This window comes from Girardinichthys multiradiatus, chromosome 1 (genome assembly GCF_021462225.1).
Source record: "Girardinichthys multiradiatus isolate DD_20200921_A chromosome 1, DD_fGirMul_XY1, whole genome shotgun sequence".
In the NCBI taxonomy this organism is placed as follows: Eukaryota; Metazoa; Chordata; class Actinopteri; order Cyprinodontiformes; family Goodeidae; genus Girardinichthys; species Girardinichthys multiradiatus.
Window position 1 is genome coordinate 26,822,819 of NC_061794.1, and position 17,294 is coordinate 26,840,112.

Here is a 17,294-nt window from a genome sequence, read left to right on the forward strand (position 1 = left end):
TACAGTGACAAAAGTTGGCAGTGTGATAATCAAGCTTATTTTTAATAATTTTAATAATAATTTAAAGCATACAAAATCTAGGGTCATGACCCAATCCATAAAATGTCTTGGTCTGCAACAAAGCTAAAGGAAATGAGAACTAAAAAGTCTCTACCTTTCTGAAATTTCACATTTCAATATTTAAAAATGTGATTTTATTTTTGCTATATGGTAAATAAATTATGGCCTCACAGGTTGCCACTCCATGAGACCTCCCACAAAAATTACTGCCCCAACCTAAGTATTGTTATACAGACACCAAATAATCTAACATTCATGATTTTGGACTGTAGGAGTAGATTTAAGTACCAAGAGAAAAGGCGCACATGCAGGGGGGAAACATTTAAACTTTTTTTTGCTGCAACTATACTAATTGATTAATAAATAAAAAACATAATAAGCATCAGTGTGACAATCATGACACAGAGCTTATCCGCCACCACCATTTTGAAAGGAGTGGTTGTAAGGAAATGTCCAATATTTGGTTTGTGTATTGCTCATGTTAAAAGAATAATTCAAATAATTTCAAGTGAGGTTTGGTGACATTATCAGTAAAAGCTCCTTTTCCTGTAGAACACAGATACATCACAGTAATGTTGTAGAAAAGTGAAGAAATCCTCAGGGAGGGAAAGGCTAGTAAGATGGACCCATTGTTTTAGCTGATTGTAGCAATTAAAAACATTGTAAACTGAAAAAGTCCATACACGAACACAAGAGATCTGTTTGTAAGATTGTAGTTTCTTTTTAGCCAACTAACGTCTGTGTCTTCAGGCAAAACTACAAATCCAGTGCATTAGCTGTCTTAGTCCTCTCTAAGAGTGTTTTTACACCTGAAGTGTTTAGGCCGTTTAAAATGAAAACTGGTTCGTTTCCACTTGGTGCGGTTCATTGATGGTGTGAATATGAATCAGCCTCAAATTGACACAGCTACTAGGTGTTCACTGAGTGACTAGGTGCCTACCTGTGGCAAGGTATGCATTGCAATATGGGATACGGTACAGTAAACATACTAATAAACAAAAGCATCTCATCATTTTCGTAAAGCATGGAAGACCTAAGCAACTATCAAGCTATCTTCTTAAAACCATTTGGTACACTTCTCAAATACTTTTGCCTGAAATATACCAAAAAAACAACTAATAGTATAATTAAATTCTCAATGTTTTCTACTAGCACAGAATTCAACATCTTCTTTTTTATATTTAGATTTGGTACTTCTGCCTGTTACACATCTAACAATACACAGTCTAAATGCTCTAGATTGGTTTGTAGGTTTAGTTCAAACTCATCAAATGATTCGGACCAAAGTACACAAACTATAGTTGTGTAAAAGCTAAAGTCTTTTAAAGTATTTTAAAATATCCTGGCAGACTCAGGATTTGTTGATTAGATGCATTGATGTAGCTGGCAGCCTATGTCAAAGTGAAATCTTATTGCCATTGGCCAACTGAAAAAAAGCAGCAAACCTAAGTGTCTTTTGTGAAAGATTAGATGATTATGATCTGCTAATTTTGGGTTCTGTCCCACATTTTCAGTTTGAGTTCTTTTAAACTGCTAAAAATAGGGCCCTGTCTATTACAGCAAAATAAACTATTACTGATAGTAACCTTTTCTTTTAATGGTGCCGAATTATATGCCACTCGCCTTCGATTCTGCCATCTTGGTCACATGCTTTGAAAGCTCAAGAATTTGCTGGATTGATCTGTGAGATGTAAATGACAGAAGTGAGCTGTGAGAGGTGTTAATGGTTTTACTGGTAAAGAATCAATATTCCCTAGTGGTCAAATTGTACTTGACAACATTTTAACCATTACAGTGTTTGTTGTTCTGCAACCTAACCTGAAGGAATTGAGAACTAAAGTGAATATGAATTATAAAGTCTCTACTTTCCTGACAATTTCACTTTTCAAACTTCAAGATGTTGAATTTTCTTTTGCTATAGTTTATAAGTTAAAAAAATGCTAAAGTTCAAGTTCCCTTTGCTTTCTTTGGAGTGGAAACCATGTTGCCGTTATCTTTATCATCTTCCTTGTTATGTTTGACATTGTGAAAATGGTCCTGCCTTTCCCATTTTCTCCTATCAACCTTCATGCTTGGGAGGGCTTTCTGTCTTTAAATCTGTTGTGTGTGTTGTAACATTTTCCACCCCACCTGGCTGCTTAATGAGGGTGCTACCGGTAACTTCACAACGGCAATCAAGGTCACACACATGTCCCACAGCATTCACACACAAAAGAGCATGCAGAGAACAAACACACTGAGGGCTGCAGTGGCAAGGTCATTCTGGTTGGGATTTTTGGCTTTGCTGCACGAGGCAGGCTGCTCAAGAGAGAAGGAGGAAATGCAGAAGATCGAAGAGGGTTTGATGATAGGCAGAAAACTATTTCTTCTCATCAACACTATACTGTTTTCTCTCCCCATTTCATGCACTTTCAGATGCTATCTGCTCCGGCTGAGAGGGATGGATAAAAAAGGAATGAGCAATATCCCTACACAGAATCACAGAGAGTGTCTATAAATGACAAGTTGTTGTTCAACATGTTACTTATGAACACAGTCATCAATCTCACAGTACACCTTGAGAAGCTAAGAGTTAGGATAAAGAAGCATGTCCGAATGACCGCAGCCTGTTTATATCCACTGTGGACGACTACCTGCCCATGCAGCCACCCGCTCAGATTCCACTCTCTCTTCCGACACGTTGCCCTCGGTAATGGGGAGTGGGGGTGTGGGAGTAGGGTGGATAGTGACCATCTGTCAGTGGCCTGGAAATCAATAGACATGGATGATGAAGGGGTGGGGTTGAGGGAGGGGCGCTGTGAAGCTAAATACGTGGCCCACTGTGACCAGAGCCTGGCTCGATGTGTAGCTGTTTTATTTACCGAATGAAAACACACACCCCACGAGTCCCACTCACACGGCCTTTATTAACGAATGGCTGATTTTTGTATGAGCCAGTGGACATGAAGGAATATGATGTCTTCTGACCTCTGCATCCAGTGATGCATGATCGTTGCTTTTAGTTATGAAAATGCATCCATGTAAACAGATTTGCTCAATTAAAGTCAGAAAAAGAGAGAAAGAATAAATCTAGCTCACTGTGGCACCGGGTCAGTTGAGACCGGGACACACCACTTTGAAGACAGGAGAGTAAAGGTGCAAAGCACTTACCCAGCATTTGACTGAAGAGAAGCTGTTCCAGGTCTCCTAAAACAGTCACAACTAACTCTGGGTCCACCTTCAGAAAACTCTTGTCATTCTCTCCATCTGTCCCCTTCTTCTCCTTCTTTTCCTCTGATATCTGAGCTCCAGATTTAAAGTTCTCCTCTGGTTTCTTGACAGCACTCTCAGCCCCATTGGAGTTAGCTTTAAGAGGTTGGTCAGCAGACTCTGTTGCAGGACTCACTTCAGAGGCCTTACTGATAGGCTTGACCTCAGCGTAAGGTCCGCGTGGCTTGCCAGGAGCCGGGATTCGACTCGGCTTACCCATGTTTGAATTTACAGCTGGGGAGCCGAAGGATTTGGGCTTACTCTGGAAAAGAGACTGTTCTGACTTTGAGAGCGTCCGAGACAGAGGTGGTCTACCGCCACCTGCTTGACCTGTCTTGGTCTGTCCGGCTTTGTTTGTCCCTGCTCTTGGACGGCTTGCATCATCATTCCATCGAGGGGATTGGTACAGGTGCAGCTTCTTCTCAGCATCAGTGAGCACACACAAGTTGCCAAGCGATCGCTGCTTGCGCAGCCTGGATGAATTAGGAATTGGAATGGGGATAGATCCGGAGTTAGGCCGATACACCTTGAGCTCTGTCCCAGAGGGACATGGAGGTGCCTGGGGCAATGCAGAGGGCTTGGCCTGTGGCTTCCTGGAGGCCATGGGCTGGGCTGAACTATCCTGACAGGAGACAGCTGCAGACCTCAGGTCCAGCTCTCTGGGTTTAGCCGTCATGCTAATGTTAGCCACATTAGCCTCCAGTATCCCTCCTGTAGGAAGAAAAGCAACAGCATCAGTAACACACTCAGACATACACACACACAAGCTGTTTAAAAGAAGCAGAGGAAGAAAGGGGACAAAGAAATGCATAAAAACACAAAGGCTGACTGGTTGGCGCCCCCTTATACCCCTGGGTCATGACTGAGTGAGCCAGAATCCCTCCAGTGTGAGACTGTGGGTTCACTTCTTTGCTGAAAATTATGAGTAGGTTAGTAGAGTGACAGCAATACTCACTGATGATAATCCATGGATTTGCAGATCTCTGTCCAGCACCAAAATCCACTAGCTTCAAGCGTGTCCACAGCTGCCTGAGCCACAAAGATGAAAACCTGACCAGACTGTACCTCAGTGTCCCTTCAATGTACTACCTTGCTCTGTGCTACCTCCTGTTCGGCAAGCAACCAGCAGCCGACTGACAGGAGAAACAGTCGCAGCAGCAACAACACCCCCTCCTTCCTCTTTCTCTTCTCCCTCTGCCTCTCCCTCTCTCACTGTGTTGCTCATTATACCCCCGGCAGCTCATTCACCCTCCTTTCCTTCGTCCTCCTCTTTCCTTCCTTCCCTCCTTCCTTTTTGTTGTCACTCGCGTGGTCAGTCTCTACTCCTACTAGCTGATTCATCGCTCCATCCTCTGTTTCCAAAACACACTGCAGATGCTGTGTTACGCTGCTCACCAGCGAACAAGAGCAATAAGGGTTTAACCAGATAGTAAACGTCTTGTGTGGTTATAATTCTCCCCTAACCTTCTCTTACATCAACATCCTTTTGAATGACTTACCCTCCAGCCACTGAAGACCCAGAAATCAGTTATTGGATTCAAATAATCTAAAAAGCAAGAGACGTACTGCCATTTATCAAGCCACAACTAGTAGCCAATATAACTGAAATTATCATTATATTGCTGCCTCACATCACTTATCCCTCTACTCTCATTGCCGTCTTTGCCTTTTTTCCGTTTCTCCCCACCCACTTCTTCCAGCCAATGCAGATACACAAGCCACTAAATGGATGCCCTATAGATTCATGCATCCCTCACCATGAGAAAAACATTGCCCTAGTGATATAAAACAAGTACTCATGTGCATGTGTGAATGGACCGAAGAGTGTGTGTTTTTGTCTATAATCCCCAACACATATGAGTGGGTCTTTTTCTACAAATGTGTCACATTGATGAGACAGGACCAGAGAAGCCAGAGCTACAGCGGAGATAGTTGGTTAGTGTTCACCATGTCATTTTATCCCTCTGGACATTCCAACCCAGACAGGAAAAAGAGCTATCTTCTTCCTTTTCTGTCTACTTATAATTTAAAGACTAGATCTTCTGACACAAGTCCTTGTTTAGCCCCAACTGTGAAAGTGAGAGGTTTATCTACATCTTTTCCTTCATCATTTTTTGAAATAGTTTTTAGTTGTTTTTGCTTTTTCAATGCGTGGTCAAATACTTTTTTAATCTAGACTGAAATATTCTCCACTGATCACAGATTGTTTAAAACACAGGTTATGATTTTTGAAAAGCCTGGTGAACAGAAAAACATGGGTACTCTTAGTTTTCCCAAAAATATTGTTAAAATCTCAATTTCAAATATTTACTGAGAATTTGGCTGGTGACCCTGGCAATTTCTACACAATTCAAAAATATCATATTTGTTTTCGGTCAGTGAATGCAGCGTACCTAAAATCTACCAGATTGCATTGAGAACGCTTCTCGATGTGGAGGATGTTGCTAAATGACAAAGTTACCTATCGTCTGTTTTAATTTAGCGTTTAAAATGAAGTATGAGGAAGCAAATATATGTAAGAAGCCTCAAGCCTTTTGCCTCAAAAAGCCACCTAGTTGCCTGAAAACATTGAAACCTATACTGCATAGATGCCAAATAACTTAAAACAGAGAAAACCAGAACAAAACAGGAAACAGTTAACAGTGCTTTCACATATAAGGGTCTATAACAATGCTGATGGAACACCAAAATTAACTTAAAGTCAATATGCACTCACTATCTGTATATGTCTAATGCAGCCCGTTTTTTATGTGCTAATGCATCCTGTGTGTATACTGGTCATCTACCAGACAAAGCATTCACATCTTTGGTGCTTAATGGTTTGTCTGCTTCACTTTTTACAGTGTGCAAATAGCAATGCCTGCAGCCATGATGTTGTCAGGCCCCAAACGGGCAAGCAAGGAGGCTGTTTTTATTATATTTGCACAAATCAATTATCACAAAACCAAAGTGAAAACAAGCTTTTTGCTCGCATTCCACCTCAGAGTTGATTTAAAAACAGATCAAACTGGTTTGAACTGAATCAATGAAAATGGCAATGAAACACATTAAGACCTATGTATTTCTCTCTGGCCAAAAGTCCATTTGGCCTTGAATGAGTGTGTAGTAGAGGAGCTGAGTGCGGACAAAGATGGAGGCATACAGTGGCTGTTTGTGTAAAGGCCATGGCCATTAATTAGCGGCAGCAAGGTTTAATAAAGGACCAATGTTGAAGTGGTTCTGCCACAGTTAGCCTGAGCTGTGGGGTGACAGTTATATGGGTTCTCTGAGGTAGTACCAAGCTAGTGGGGGGTGGGGTGAATTTGTAAGGGTTGTAATTTAAGGCTTTTGGTGCTGTACATCAGCTCTTATACTTCCCTGATGAGGGATTAAGGTTAGCGAGAAGTGAGTGGCTACATACAAGGCAGGTCTGTATGCATTCAGGGCATAGCTCTCAGAAACACTCAAGTAAAATGATGCATTAGCAGGACACAGATACCTGTTTATTTAAACACTCGTTTCTCTGGCTCCACAGTCTAATCACAAGATATATGGTTGATTTAGAGTATATTCTCTCCCTCTCTTTCTGGGTAGTCTCTAAGTGTGCCCACACATGTATATACATACAGTGCATGGCAAAAGTATTTATAAGCCCTGATCACTTTTTTGTCGGGTTATGACCACAACATGCAGTTTATGGTGTGCGTCCTTCATGTGATAGTTTAAGATCTAAAAGGTGTGGAAGGCATTCAGCGTATTCAGCACCCTGAAATCTATACTTTTACTGTAATTACAGCTGTAAGTCTTTGTGGGGTATTTAGCCAAAAGCTTTGCATATCTTGTGATTTCTATTTATCTTAAAATAGACCCAGCTCATTCAGAATAGATGGAGAGCATCTATGAACACTGAATTTCAAACCTTTCAAGAAATTCTAAATTGAATTTGGGTATGGCCTTTGATTTTGCCATTCTAACATAGCTCTGACTAATTGTTTATGATCATTGTTGAAATGGAGGGTGACCACAATCTTAAGCACATTCTAAATATCTGTTACAAACAGGCTAGATATGAGAATTGCTCTGTATTTAGTGGGTAAAACTTTCCCATCCAATATGGCCAGCTTCCCTGTCCCTGGTTAAACAAAAGCATCCCAAAGGCATGATGCTGCCACCAACATGTTTCATGGAGTTAACGGTGTGTGTACGGTAATGACCAGAGTCAGTTTTTCTGAGAAGTATTAAGATGGCATTAAAAGGAGCAGGAAGGCTTCTCAACAAGTCCGTTACAAAGTGAGCAATAGTTTGGAGATCCCTGCCTTACAAGACTTGTGACAAGCTTTAAAAAGTACAATTTACAAGTTTTCTTTTTTACTATGGCTTTCCTCTTCCCATTCGGCCATAACTGACAGAGTGACTAATAGTTGTTCTGTCACCAGATTCTTCCACCTGAGCTCTGAATCCTTGCAGCTCCCCTATAGTCACCACAGGCATCTTAGCTGCTTCTCTGATAATTGCTCTCCTTATCTGGCCTGTTAGTTTAAGTGGACAGGCATGTAAGTTTGCAGTTTTGCAATGCTGTTTCATTGGACGATGGAGTGCTGTTGGATGTTCAATGCTTGGGATATTGTTTCATATCCTAACCCTGCTTTAAACTTCACAACTTTGAACCTGACCTGTCTGCTTTGTTCCTTGGATTTCATGATGCTGTTTGTTTCCTAATGTTCTCAAATGAACCCCTGAGGCCCTCACAGAACAGCTGTATTTATATGGACAATAAATTGCGCACACATGGTTACCAGATTAAAGGCTGCCAAACACATATGTACACCAACTTTTCAGATTGTAACCAATTTTTTAAAGCATTTATCAATTTAAATCCACTTAATAGTTATACTCTACATTGTGTTGGTCTTTTATATAAGATCCCTGCCACATAAAGTTTGTGGTAATGTGACACAATATGACAAAGTTCAAGGCTTATGAATACTTTTGAATGTTACTTTACACAAACACAATTCACACACACACATACTGAGGCAGCCTTTCAGAACTGAGCAATCTGGCCTGACATCAAAGTAGCTAGTAGTTTTAGAGTGTAATGAGTGCCAGTCCTCAGTATTACCCTTCACATTCAGCACGTAGCAACCTCATATACTCAGCATATTTCCATATCTTAATTCTATCTCAAATCATAACATTTTTAACATTTACGTAAATGTCTAAAGGTATTTACTGGAAAAAATGAATGAAAAGTATGATTGACAGGTAAATTTAGATAGTAGATGGACTGCACAGGGTCAAAGAGTAGCAAAGAGACTGGGAGGCTTGCAGACATGAGGAAAGTGGAGAGTGTCCCACTCCTTTGCATAAGTATATTTGCCTAAGGATTTTTAACCAGAGTGAAACAAATTCTCCACTATATTTCCTCGGGGCAGTCATGTGAAGTAGGACTCACTGAGAGACACTGAATGGTTCATTATATGCATGTTTACAAAGTTATACAAGGTCTCGGGCCTTGAAAGGAAAAGTACTGAGAGAAGAGAAAGCGGTACAGCAGATTTGGACGTAACTAACTGCATCACAGTGCCTCAAACTTAAATAAAAAATTATTCTCATTTTGGGCTTAGCAGATGGCATGTGTTCTCAGTTTCACCCACACACTGTTGTCAGCCACCCCCTCTTGGTTCCTTTTGTTCTGCCTTTTTAAGTGCAAGTAAAAGAACAAAAAGTTGTGGTATTTGAAGATGAAAAGGAAAAGGGGGATGACAAGCTAGGGACTGCCTGTGTATCAATAAATCAGTGCATGAAAAGACAAAGATTGTAAGGATTTTATTACTTCTGATCAAATTAAATTACAAAAATTAGCATTGGGCTGGTAGATTATGGATTGTAAAGCTGCATTTAAACTCAATCACCAGATGATCAAAGTTTAACAAAATATCTATAAAGAAATCAACATTTTCACATAAATCTGGATTTCATGTGATCTTCAAACAGACATTTACTCTGTTTATGTTGATGGCAAAAGCAAAAGGCTTTCTGTTTTTGAACTGTTAAGATTCATAAAGCAATGTGTTTTGCATAAGTCTACAGGTATTTTACATTTTTTCAAAGATCCTGAGGATGTCCTGTGATTGACTGGCAACCTGTCCAGCATGCACACACCACCTGTTACACCGACTGCGAGAGATAGGGACCAGTCCAACAGTCTTGCTTAAGGATATGCTGGGATAGACAATAGAGCTTTTTGCTTCAGTAGAACAGTAGAGCTTCTTCCGGGGATGGATGACAATAGAGGTTTGATAAAAAATTGGATACAAATTCCAGATGGTGGATGCCCCTCGTGATGCCATCTTCAACACATGGAGCAATGCTCCCTTCAGCCTTCTGGAAACACTGGAATCTAGCCTGCCTAAAGAAACTTTTAAAGTTATCAACAAGAAGGGTGATTTTTTAGTTCTGTTTTGGGGACTGTTTGGCTTGTTCTCTTGATCAACTAACGAACAGCAAGAGTTTCACCCACTCAGTTTTTTTCTCTTGCACCTGTTTCTTCTTTTTGGTTTTGAAGCTCAACTCAGGTTTATGATCAAGCAGCATGAAATGCAAATTCTAGTAACTTTTATCCTGGTCTTAACATGTTAATCAGCAATGTATATCTCAGAAACAAAGCAATGAGGAAAAGTGAGATGATGGGGAAGGGAAAGAGTGAGGAAGGATATCAGTATGCGAGCCTGAGCAGCAAGGGAAGTCCGTAAGACAGAGAAGGGATATCCTGCCTCACCGCCTCACCACTCCTCCGACGTTTGCTTGTGTCCGCAAACATGCAAATACATGGGGGTCCACAGGACACAAAGACAAACAACACACTATGACACACGCCTTCACATGGGACCACTCTCAGTGACACATGCTTGGACCACCCTGACACAATGACATAGTTTTAATGTCCTGTTTACACACAAAACACTTAAAACGGCAATCTGGTTGATGCATACAGTACGTGATTTCCTCCTCTGGGGTAGAATAATATGCTTAAATAGGAAAGAGTCTTTTTTTTTGCGGTTTCACTGACCATGACGACGAGCTCCATGAGTCACTGGCTTAAGCATTTCAGCAATCCAGCTTTCAGTGACAAAAGTGAGACTGCATCAGTTATACATGCAGCCAACTCTGGAGGCACAAATGTTAATCTTGTAAAAAACACCATTCTCTCCCTCTGGGCGGATGGGACATACTCATCATGAGTCACACACCAGCTGAGAGCTGAAAAAACATCAGTTGACACCCAGAGAGGATGGTGACAGATACTTATTCGTGCCTTAAGTGTTTATTTAAAAAAAAAAGTTATTTGTAGATGCTCCCTTGCCAAAACCCCACTGTTGACATTCTTAGTACACTTCCCAGAAGTATTCCACAATGCTCTGCTACAGACGGGTGTTTCCTGGTTACAGCGTTGTGTGCATGCAGTGCCGATGGATCTGTAAGTATATTAAAACTATGTGCATTTGGGCATTTTTCATTAAAAGGGACACATTCTGGCACATGAATGTGCTTCGTCATGGGTTATTAATTTAACAGAGAGAAGCCTTTGTGACCTTATTTCTGAGTGTCTTTCTGTGTGTCCCACAGTGAGAGGTTACGCACATGAATGACTTAATTATACTCCTTCGATTGGGAGCCATTCCACAGGTCAGGAAAGATCCTGAGCTTGTAATCATTCACGTATTCCTCAATTCACCCATCTCCCTGCATTCTTTTCTCCTTCATTTCCTGCTCTGTCATGCAGTTGTGCATTAACCCTTGCTTCCTATATAATAAGAAAAGTCCCTGGGGGAAAGGCTTGCAAAAAGACAGAAGCAGAGGTGGAGATAAGACGATATTGGAGCTGTGCGGTGGTGGTGGTTGTGGATAAATGCTACACTGTGGGAGCCCTTTCTTTTGTGTTCGATATATTGATGCTCTATTTGAACTCAGAAATCAGATTTTCCAACGACCCATTGTGAAACACCGCAAGATGCCCCCGCTGAATTCCGATTTCTAGCTAGAAAGGTTGGAGGTCATCAAGCAGCCTGAGTTAGGCATCCAATATGATAGCACCACAATTAGCAGATAGAGCCCATGATTTGCAAACTGGACCACACTCGCTTCTTCTCTCTCTTGTGCTCGTACCAACCTGTGATAACAGAGTAACCTGAATGGAGGGCCATATCACCCATACCGCCTCAGTATCTCTAATTACATTGTCAAATGAATGTGTGAGGATCTTACATGGTTGTCATTAATCATGCAGAAGCTCATGTCTAAATTGTGCACATTTCATTTGTGTAATTTAAAATCAGACATTGTGATACCTTTTGCTATATTTTTAACTTTAGTTCAACTGTAACTCTGGCTTTGCTGAAGCTTGACTACAGAACTTCTGAAAGGTCAAAGCTTGGGTCAAACATGGAGCAGGGAATGACATCAAACCGTAAACAGTGATTACGCCTGGTGATAAGTGATGAGATTATCTTATATATTCTCATGTCTGATCATCTGCAAGAAGCTAAACCAATCATCACTGACCAATGCTAACATAGCATCTGTCTCCCAAAGAGGATTATGAACTGTCCAAGAGAAGAGGCGGTCATGGATTGTGAAGCGATATTCAATAGACTGTGCAGGCGCATTAACGACATGGCACTAAAATGTATGAACTGTAAGTTCATACATTTTGTTTTCAGTTTTAGTAGTTGTCTGCATTGTGTGTGTTTGTAAGAGAGCTATACAGACTGACAGACCTTTAGAGTGTCCGTAGGGATGTTTGGGCCATTCCCTTGCTGGGAGATAAAAAATTATACCATATGTGAGCTGCCACACGAGCACATCAGCACACGTACACACTCATCCAGAAGTACAAACCTACCCTCAAATACACTGCTCCAGAGAGAGGCGAGGTCAGAAGGTCTGTGCTCTAATTGAAAGACCACATGGTGCCACAATCTCATTTAAGGTTCAGATCTTCATTAAAGTCTCAGATGGACACGCTGATAATATTACCCCTGGTTGAATCTATGTGAATGCAATCATATGGAAAACAGAACCTGTAAGGATAATAACAGAGAGAACCATTGAAAATATTTCATCATTTATTTTAAAAGTACTGAACTACATGTTCATTTTAATGCACACTTGTGCTGTTTTTCACTCTGACGTCTGTGCACAAAATGAGAACCATTAACCCACTGTTCCTTGGTGTACTTCTTTCCATCTCTCACCCCTCTGACTTCCCTAAACTCTTTACCCTTCAACCTATTTCCCTCCATTCCCCCACAATCTAAATTACAGTGATTATGATGTCAGTCCACCCTCTGTATAAATGCATCTTCAGAGGACTTTAACACTTCAGTTCTGTTTCTAACCCCTGCTAGGGACCAATTACAAGGCCACAATCAACGCCCAAAACCAGCCCCCATCCCCCCATCCCACACCCTCTTCGCAACCAGCTGGTAGAAACCTCAAAGAAGGTTTTATATGTCTTAATTACCAGCAGTGCGAGTCGGGTAGCTAGCTGTATACTGACAGGATTTATACAACAGGAGTGTTTACACAATAATTATATAAATCTTAATAACTGATGTCTGGATGTTAAACAAGACAATACAAAAAATGTGTCTATGAAGAAAAAAGTAATCATTGCCAACATGGAAATAAAACTTACTCTTTTCTTTGGACTAACGTATTAACTTATTAATATACATATCCCTGGGGAGGACAAATCCTGCCGTAATTAAGAATACATCTAGAAATAAATAAATAGCTCAATAAAAATAATTAGTGGGCCAAAAAGTAGATAGAAATGTATATTAGCACCCCATTAAATGCAATATATGTCAGTCAGTCATTTTCTACCACTTATTCCATAGTGGGCCACAGGGAAGCTGGTACCCATCTCCAGCAGTCTACGGGCAAGAGGCATGGTACACCCTGGACAGGTCGCCAGTCCATCGCAGGGCAACATACAAACCATGCACACACTCATTCATACACCTAAAGGTAATTTAACATGACCAATTAACCTAACTGGCATGTCTTTGGACTGTGGGAGGAAGCTGGAGTACCCGGTGAGAACCCACACATGCACGGGGAGAACATGCAAACTCCATGCAGAAAGACCCCCAGCTGGGAATCAAACCCAGGACCTTCTTGCTGCAAGGCAACAGTGCTACCAACTGCACCACCGTGCAGCCCTTGCAATAAATGTATTCAATGCAATAAATGTATTCAATAATTAACCGTTTAATCACATATAAATATATATTTCTATTTTATTCAACCTATTTATTTCAACCTCTAATTTTCAAATCATTTATTTTTTTTACTGTATTTTTCCTTGGTTTGTTTAATGCAAGTGCATTTCTTGCTGTTTTATTTTTTCTAGCCCTTTTACATCTTTCATATTTATTACCACCCAAAGTAGTAGAGAGAAAGAAGGGTAAAGTGAATACAAGATAACACCCTAGACGTCTGCTTCTACGCCTGCACAAAGAGAGAGAGGAAACAACAAACACATAAATAAAGTCACTGAAAAGTACACAGTACTTATTTATACAAAATGTATTTCGTGACAACAGCAGCTCAATATAGAGTAGATCTGTGTATCTGTAAACACCTGAATCCAAACAACTGTAGGCGTATGTGTGAGCGCACTTGTGTATCTAAGCTTTCTTCATAAGAATTTTCAATAGCGGTATGAGGAGCCTCCAGTCTCCTAGGGCCCGAGGCTGACACGGAGGAGATCAGAGCCACAGCAGAGGCCCAAGGATGGTTTTTGTCCTGATTAGGAATTCAGTTTGTATAGATGTCACTATATTTTATGTGAGACTTCCACTTTTTTTTCTTTAAAAAGATAATTAATATGGTGAATAATATTGGCCATATTTACCAGGCTTTATTTTTGAAAAAGGTATATTTGAATATTATTCAGGAAGTATCACTATAAATGTTTAAAGACCCAAATTTAAAGTTGAAGTTCTTAAAATATGTTTCCTCTGTTTAGATGGTGAACAGTCTGTGAAGGAGCCATGCTTTGATTTTGAAAGTGGGTCTGTAAACATGAATGTCTCATAGTACTTTGGCAAACTAAAGCATTCTCTCAGAGTCAACAGGATACAGTAAACTATCCCAACTAACAGCACTATCTACCACCAACTCCACAACAAGCCTAACTTCCTTAGCAACAAGATGACGGAAGTTAGCCGTTTCTGCTAGCTCAATTTCAGAACCAGGCAGGCAGCCATAATAAGACTCAGCAGCTATTTTCTATAGGCTTGACCACCACCAATAGGAGAGAAGTTGAGGCGGTGACGCTGTTCTATCAACCATCTCTGTCGCGCCCCTTTTGTTTTAATATTACCAGCTGCAGGCTGAGACGGAAAAGACAATATAGCAACCAAGAAATGTAAAAAAGAGAGACAGAAATAAATAGGCTCATGGAAAAAATTAAACAGGTATACATCAGAGGAGATAATATATCAGTGTGTAAAAATTAAAAGGACAAATTATTTATTTCTGAGGGAAAGAAACATGTTTTAAATATGTTTGGTTGGTAATAAATATGAAAGAAATAAAAGGGCAAGAAATTCATTTGCAGAAAAAAACTAAGGAAATTGAATAAAAAAAAAAAATTGTATTTTAAATAAAACTATTTTTCTTTTTATTATTTTGTGGCATTTAATGGCACACTAATTTACATTTCTAGCTACATTTTAGCCCAGTATTTATTTTATTGAGTAATTTATTTATTTCGGTATATATTCTTAATTATGGCAGGATTGGTCCCACCATAATTGGTGGGTGTGTTTCTCTGCCTTTTTAATCATCACTCTCATTCTGCATTCCTGTTTTTACTCTCCAGGCTAAAATAAACAAGTTATGAGTGAAAAAGAATTTGATGAATCAGTCTAAACAAAGTACATTACTTTAATCTTTTGCTACCAATAAAAAGGGACAGCTGTGTAATTTGAGTGAAAAAAATGTATATTCAAAGATGTGTTAAATTTAAAGACATTTTAAAGAGGAAATTTATTATGAACAAAAGAAAAAAAACAAACATCCATCCATCTTCTATATCCGCTTTCTCTTTACTGGGTCGCGGGGTACTGGTGCCTATCTCCAGCAGTCTACGGGTGAGAGGCAGGGTACACCCTAGACAGGTCACCAGTTCATCACAGGGCAACAAAGAAACACACAGGACAAACAACCATGCATACATCCATTCATACCTAAGGGCAATTTAGAGAGACCAGTTAACCAATGGTGGTGTTTTTGGAGTGTAGGAGGAAGCTGGAGTACCTGGAGAGGACCCAGGCATGTACGTAGAGAACGTGCAAAACATGGATGGTCATAGAGGCATGAAAACATTCAACAATAGGTAGGCTATGGCATACAAACAATTATTATGTGGTACTAAGGGGCCAATAGTGTACCACGAAAATAACTCTGACACCATTAAACCCTCCATTTCTGCTACCTGTGCGACCCCTTCTCTTTTCCAATGGTTATAATCAGTCTGACAGAGAGAGGTATCCCAATCCTTGTGGTTTTTAGTATAACAATGGCCACCAGTGGGCTCTCCATGGACAAACTTTATCAGTTTATTATTTTACTTAGTACCCCTACACATAGCCCATTCTAAAATAACTAACACTAGTAGTTTAATGTAACCTCCCCAACAACCCTACACCATTCCAAACCCTTTGTGAAGTGCCTTGAGACGACATGTGTTGTGAATTAACAGTGAAATGCAATGACAAGAAATAAATAAATTGCCGCAATATAAATAAAACTGAATTGAATTGAATTGAACTATTAAACCACCACCACCAGCCTAAACTACAAGGGAAGATACAAGGGAGGATTGATCCATGCTTTTAGCCCAAATTAGGACACAACCATCTGAATGTAGCTAAAATGGAGACTCATCAGAAGGTTTTTCCACTCTGTTACTGTACAATTTTGATTAGCCTGTGTGAATTGTAGTGTCAGTTTCCTGTTCTTAGCCAACAGGAATGTCACCGAGTACTGTCTTCTGCTGTGTCTTCTGCTGTGTTCAGAAATGGTATTCAGCATACCTTGGTGGTAACAAGTGATTATTGCTTTTGTTGTTTTCTACTAAATGCAGGACAATCGTGATTATTCAGGTCACAAAACAAGTCTGCCCATTTTCCTCTGACCTCAACAAGGAATTTTCATTCACACAACCACCACTCACTGAATACTTTTTTTTGGACAATTCTTGTGTGATGGTTGTGTGTGAAGCTCCCAGTAGATAGAGCAGTAGTAGTAGATAGTAGAGCAGACATTTCAGAAATACTCAGAATATCCTCTCTGACACCAGTGACTATTAAAGCTTTCAAGGTCATTTAAATCCACTTTCTTCCACATTCTGATGTCTATTTTGAACTTTAGCAACTCGTTTTCATGTTTAAATGCCTAAATACATTAAGATTATTTAAATAATTAATTAATTAAATATGAAAAACTAGAAATATTTCCTTTAATACATGTACTGATGGCCTGGATTTCTAAACATAAAATGTTGTCAACATAGTCTATCTGCATCTGTTTGACTGAATCCACATAAACAACAATGATTCATCTCTAGCTCACTTCTAATAAAACTATATCTCACAAGCATGTCCTTCTCTGAGTTCAGAAAGCCACCACCCTGAATGTCTGTAACTGTGGACACACACAATTACTCAATAGGCATGGAAGCGAGACAAAGAGGGGATTTTTAGGTCAAAATAAGAGTTATATGAGGGAGTGGAAGAGAGTGAGCCTGGCAGCAAATTCAGAAGAACCCTATTTCCTACCAGTATTGGCCCATATTACCACCACCACTGCCTCATTCATTTTTTTATCCTAACCCCACTCTCCTAATATCTATTAATTAAGAAAATATAGATTCCCCAAAGGCATGTCCTGCAGAGTCCCAAGCTAAGACATAAAGAAAAGCACGAAGT

The 17,294-nt window shown here is 40.0% G+C and overlaps 1 protein-coding gene across 8 annotated transcripts in view; it reads right to left on the bottom strand.

The window, feature by feature from the left end:
• Positions 1 to 4,478, bottom strand: part of nav1a (neuron navigator 1a) — an 83,713-nt gene extending 79,235 nt beyond the window's left edge. For 3 of the 8 annotated variants that reach the window (XM_047360565.1, XM_047360550.1, XM_047360526.1), the window contains exons 1-2: positions 4,265 to 4,478; positions 3,211 to 4,020 (exon numbers count right to left, since the gene is read on the bottom strand). In XM_047360565.1, the coding sequence (XP_047216521.1) occupies positions 3,211 to 3,985 (775 nt within the window). In that variant the 5' untranslated portion in view covers positions 3,986 to 4,020; positions 4,265 to 4,478. The remainder of the gene's footprint in view (positions 1 to 3,210; positions 4,021 to 4,264) is intronic. The other 5 variants (XM_047360573.1, XM_047360556.1, XM_047360533.1 and 2 more) reach the window with 3 other exon arrangements.
• Positions 4,479 to 17,294: the final 12,816 nt, after the last annotated feature.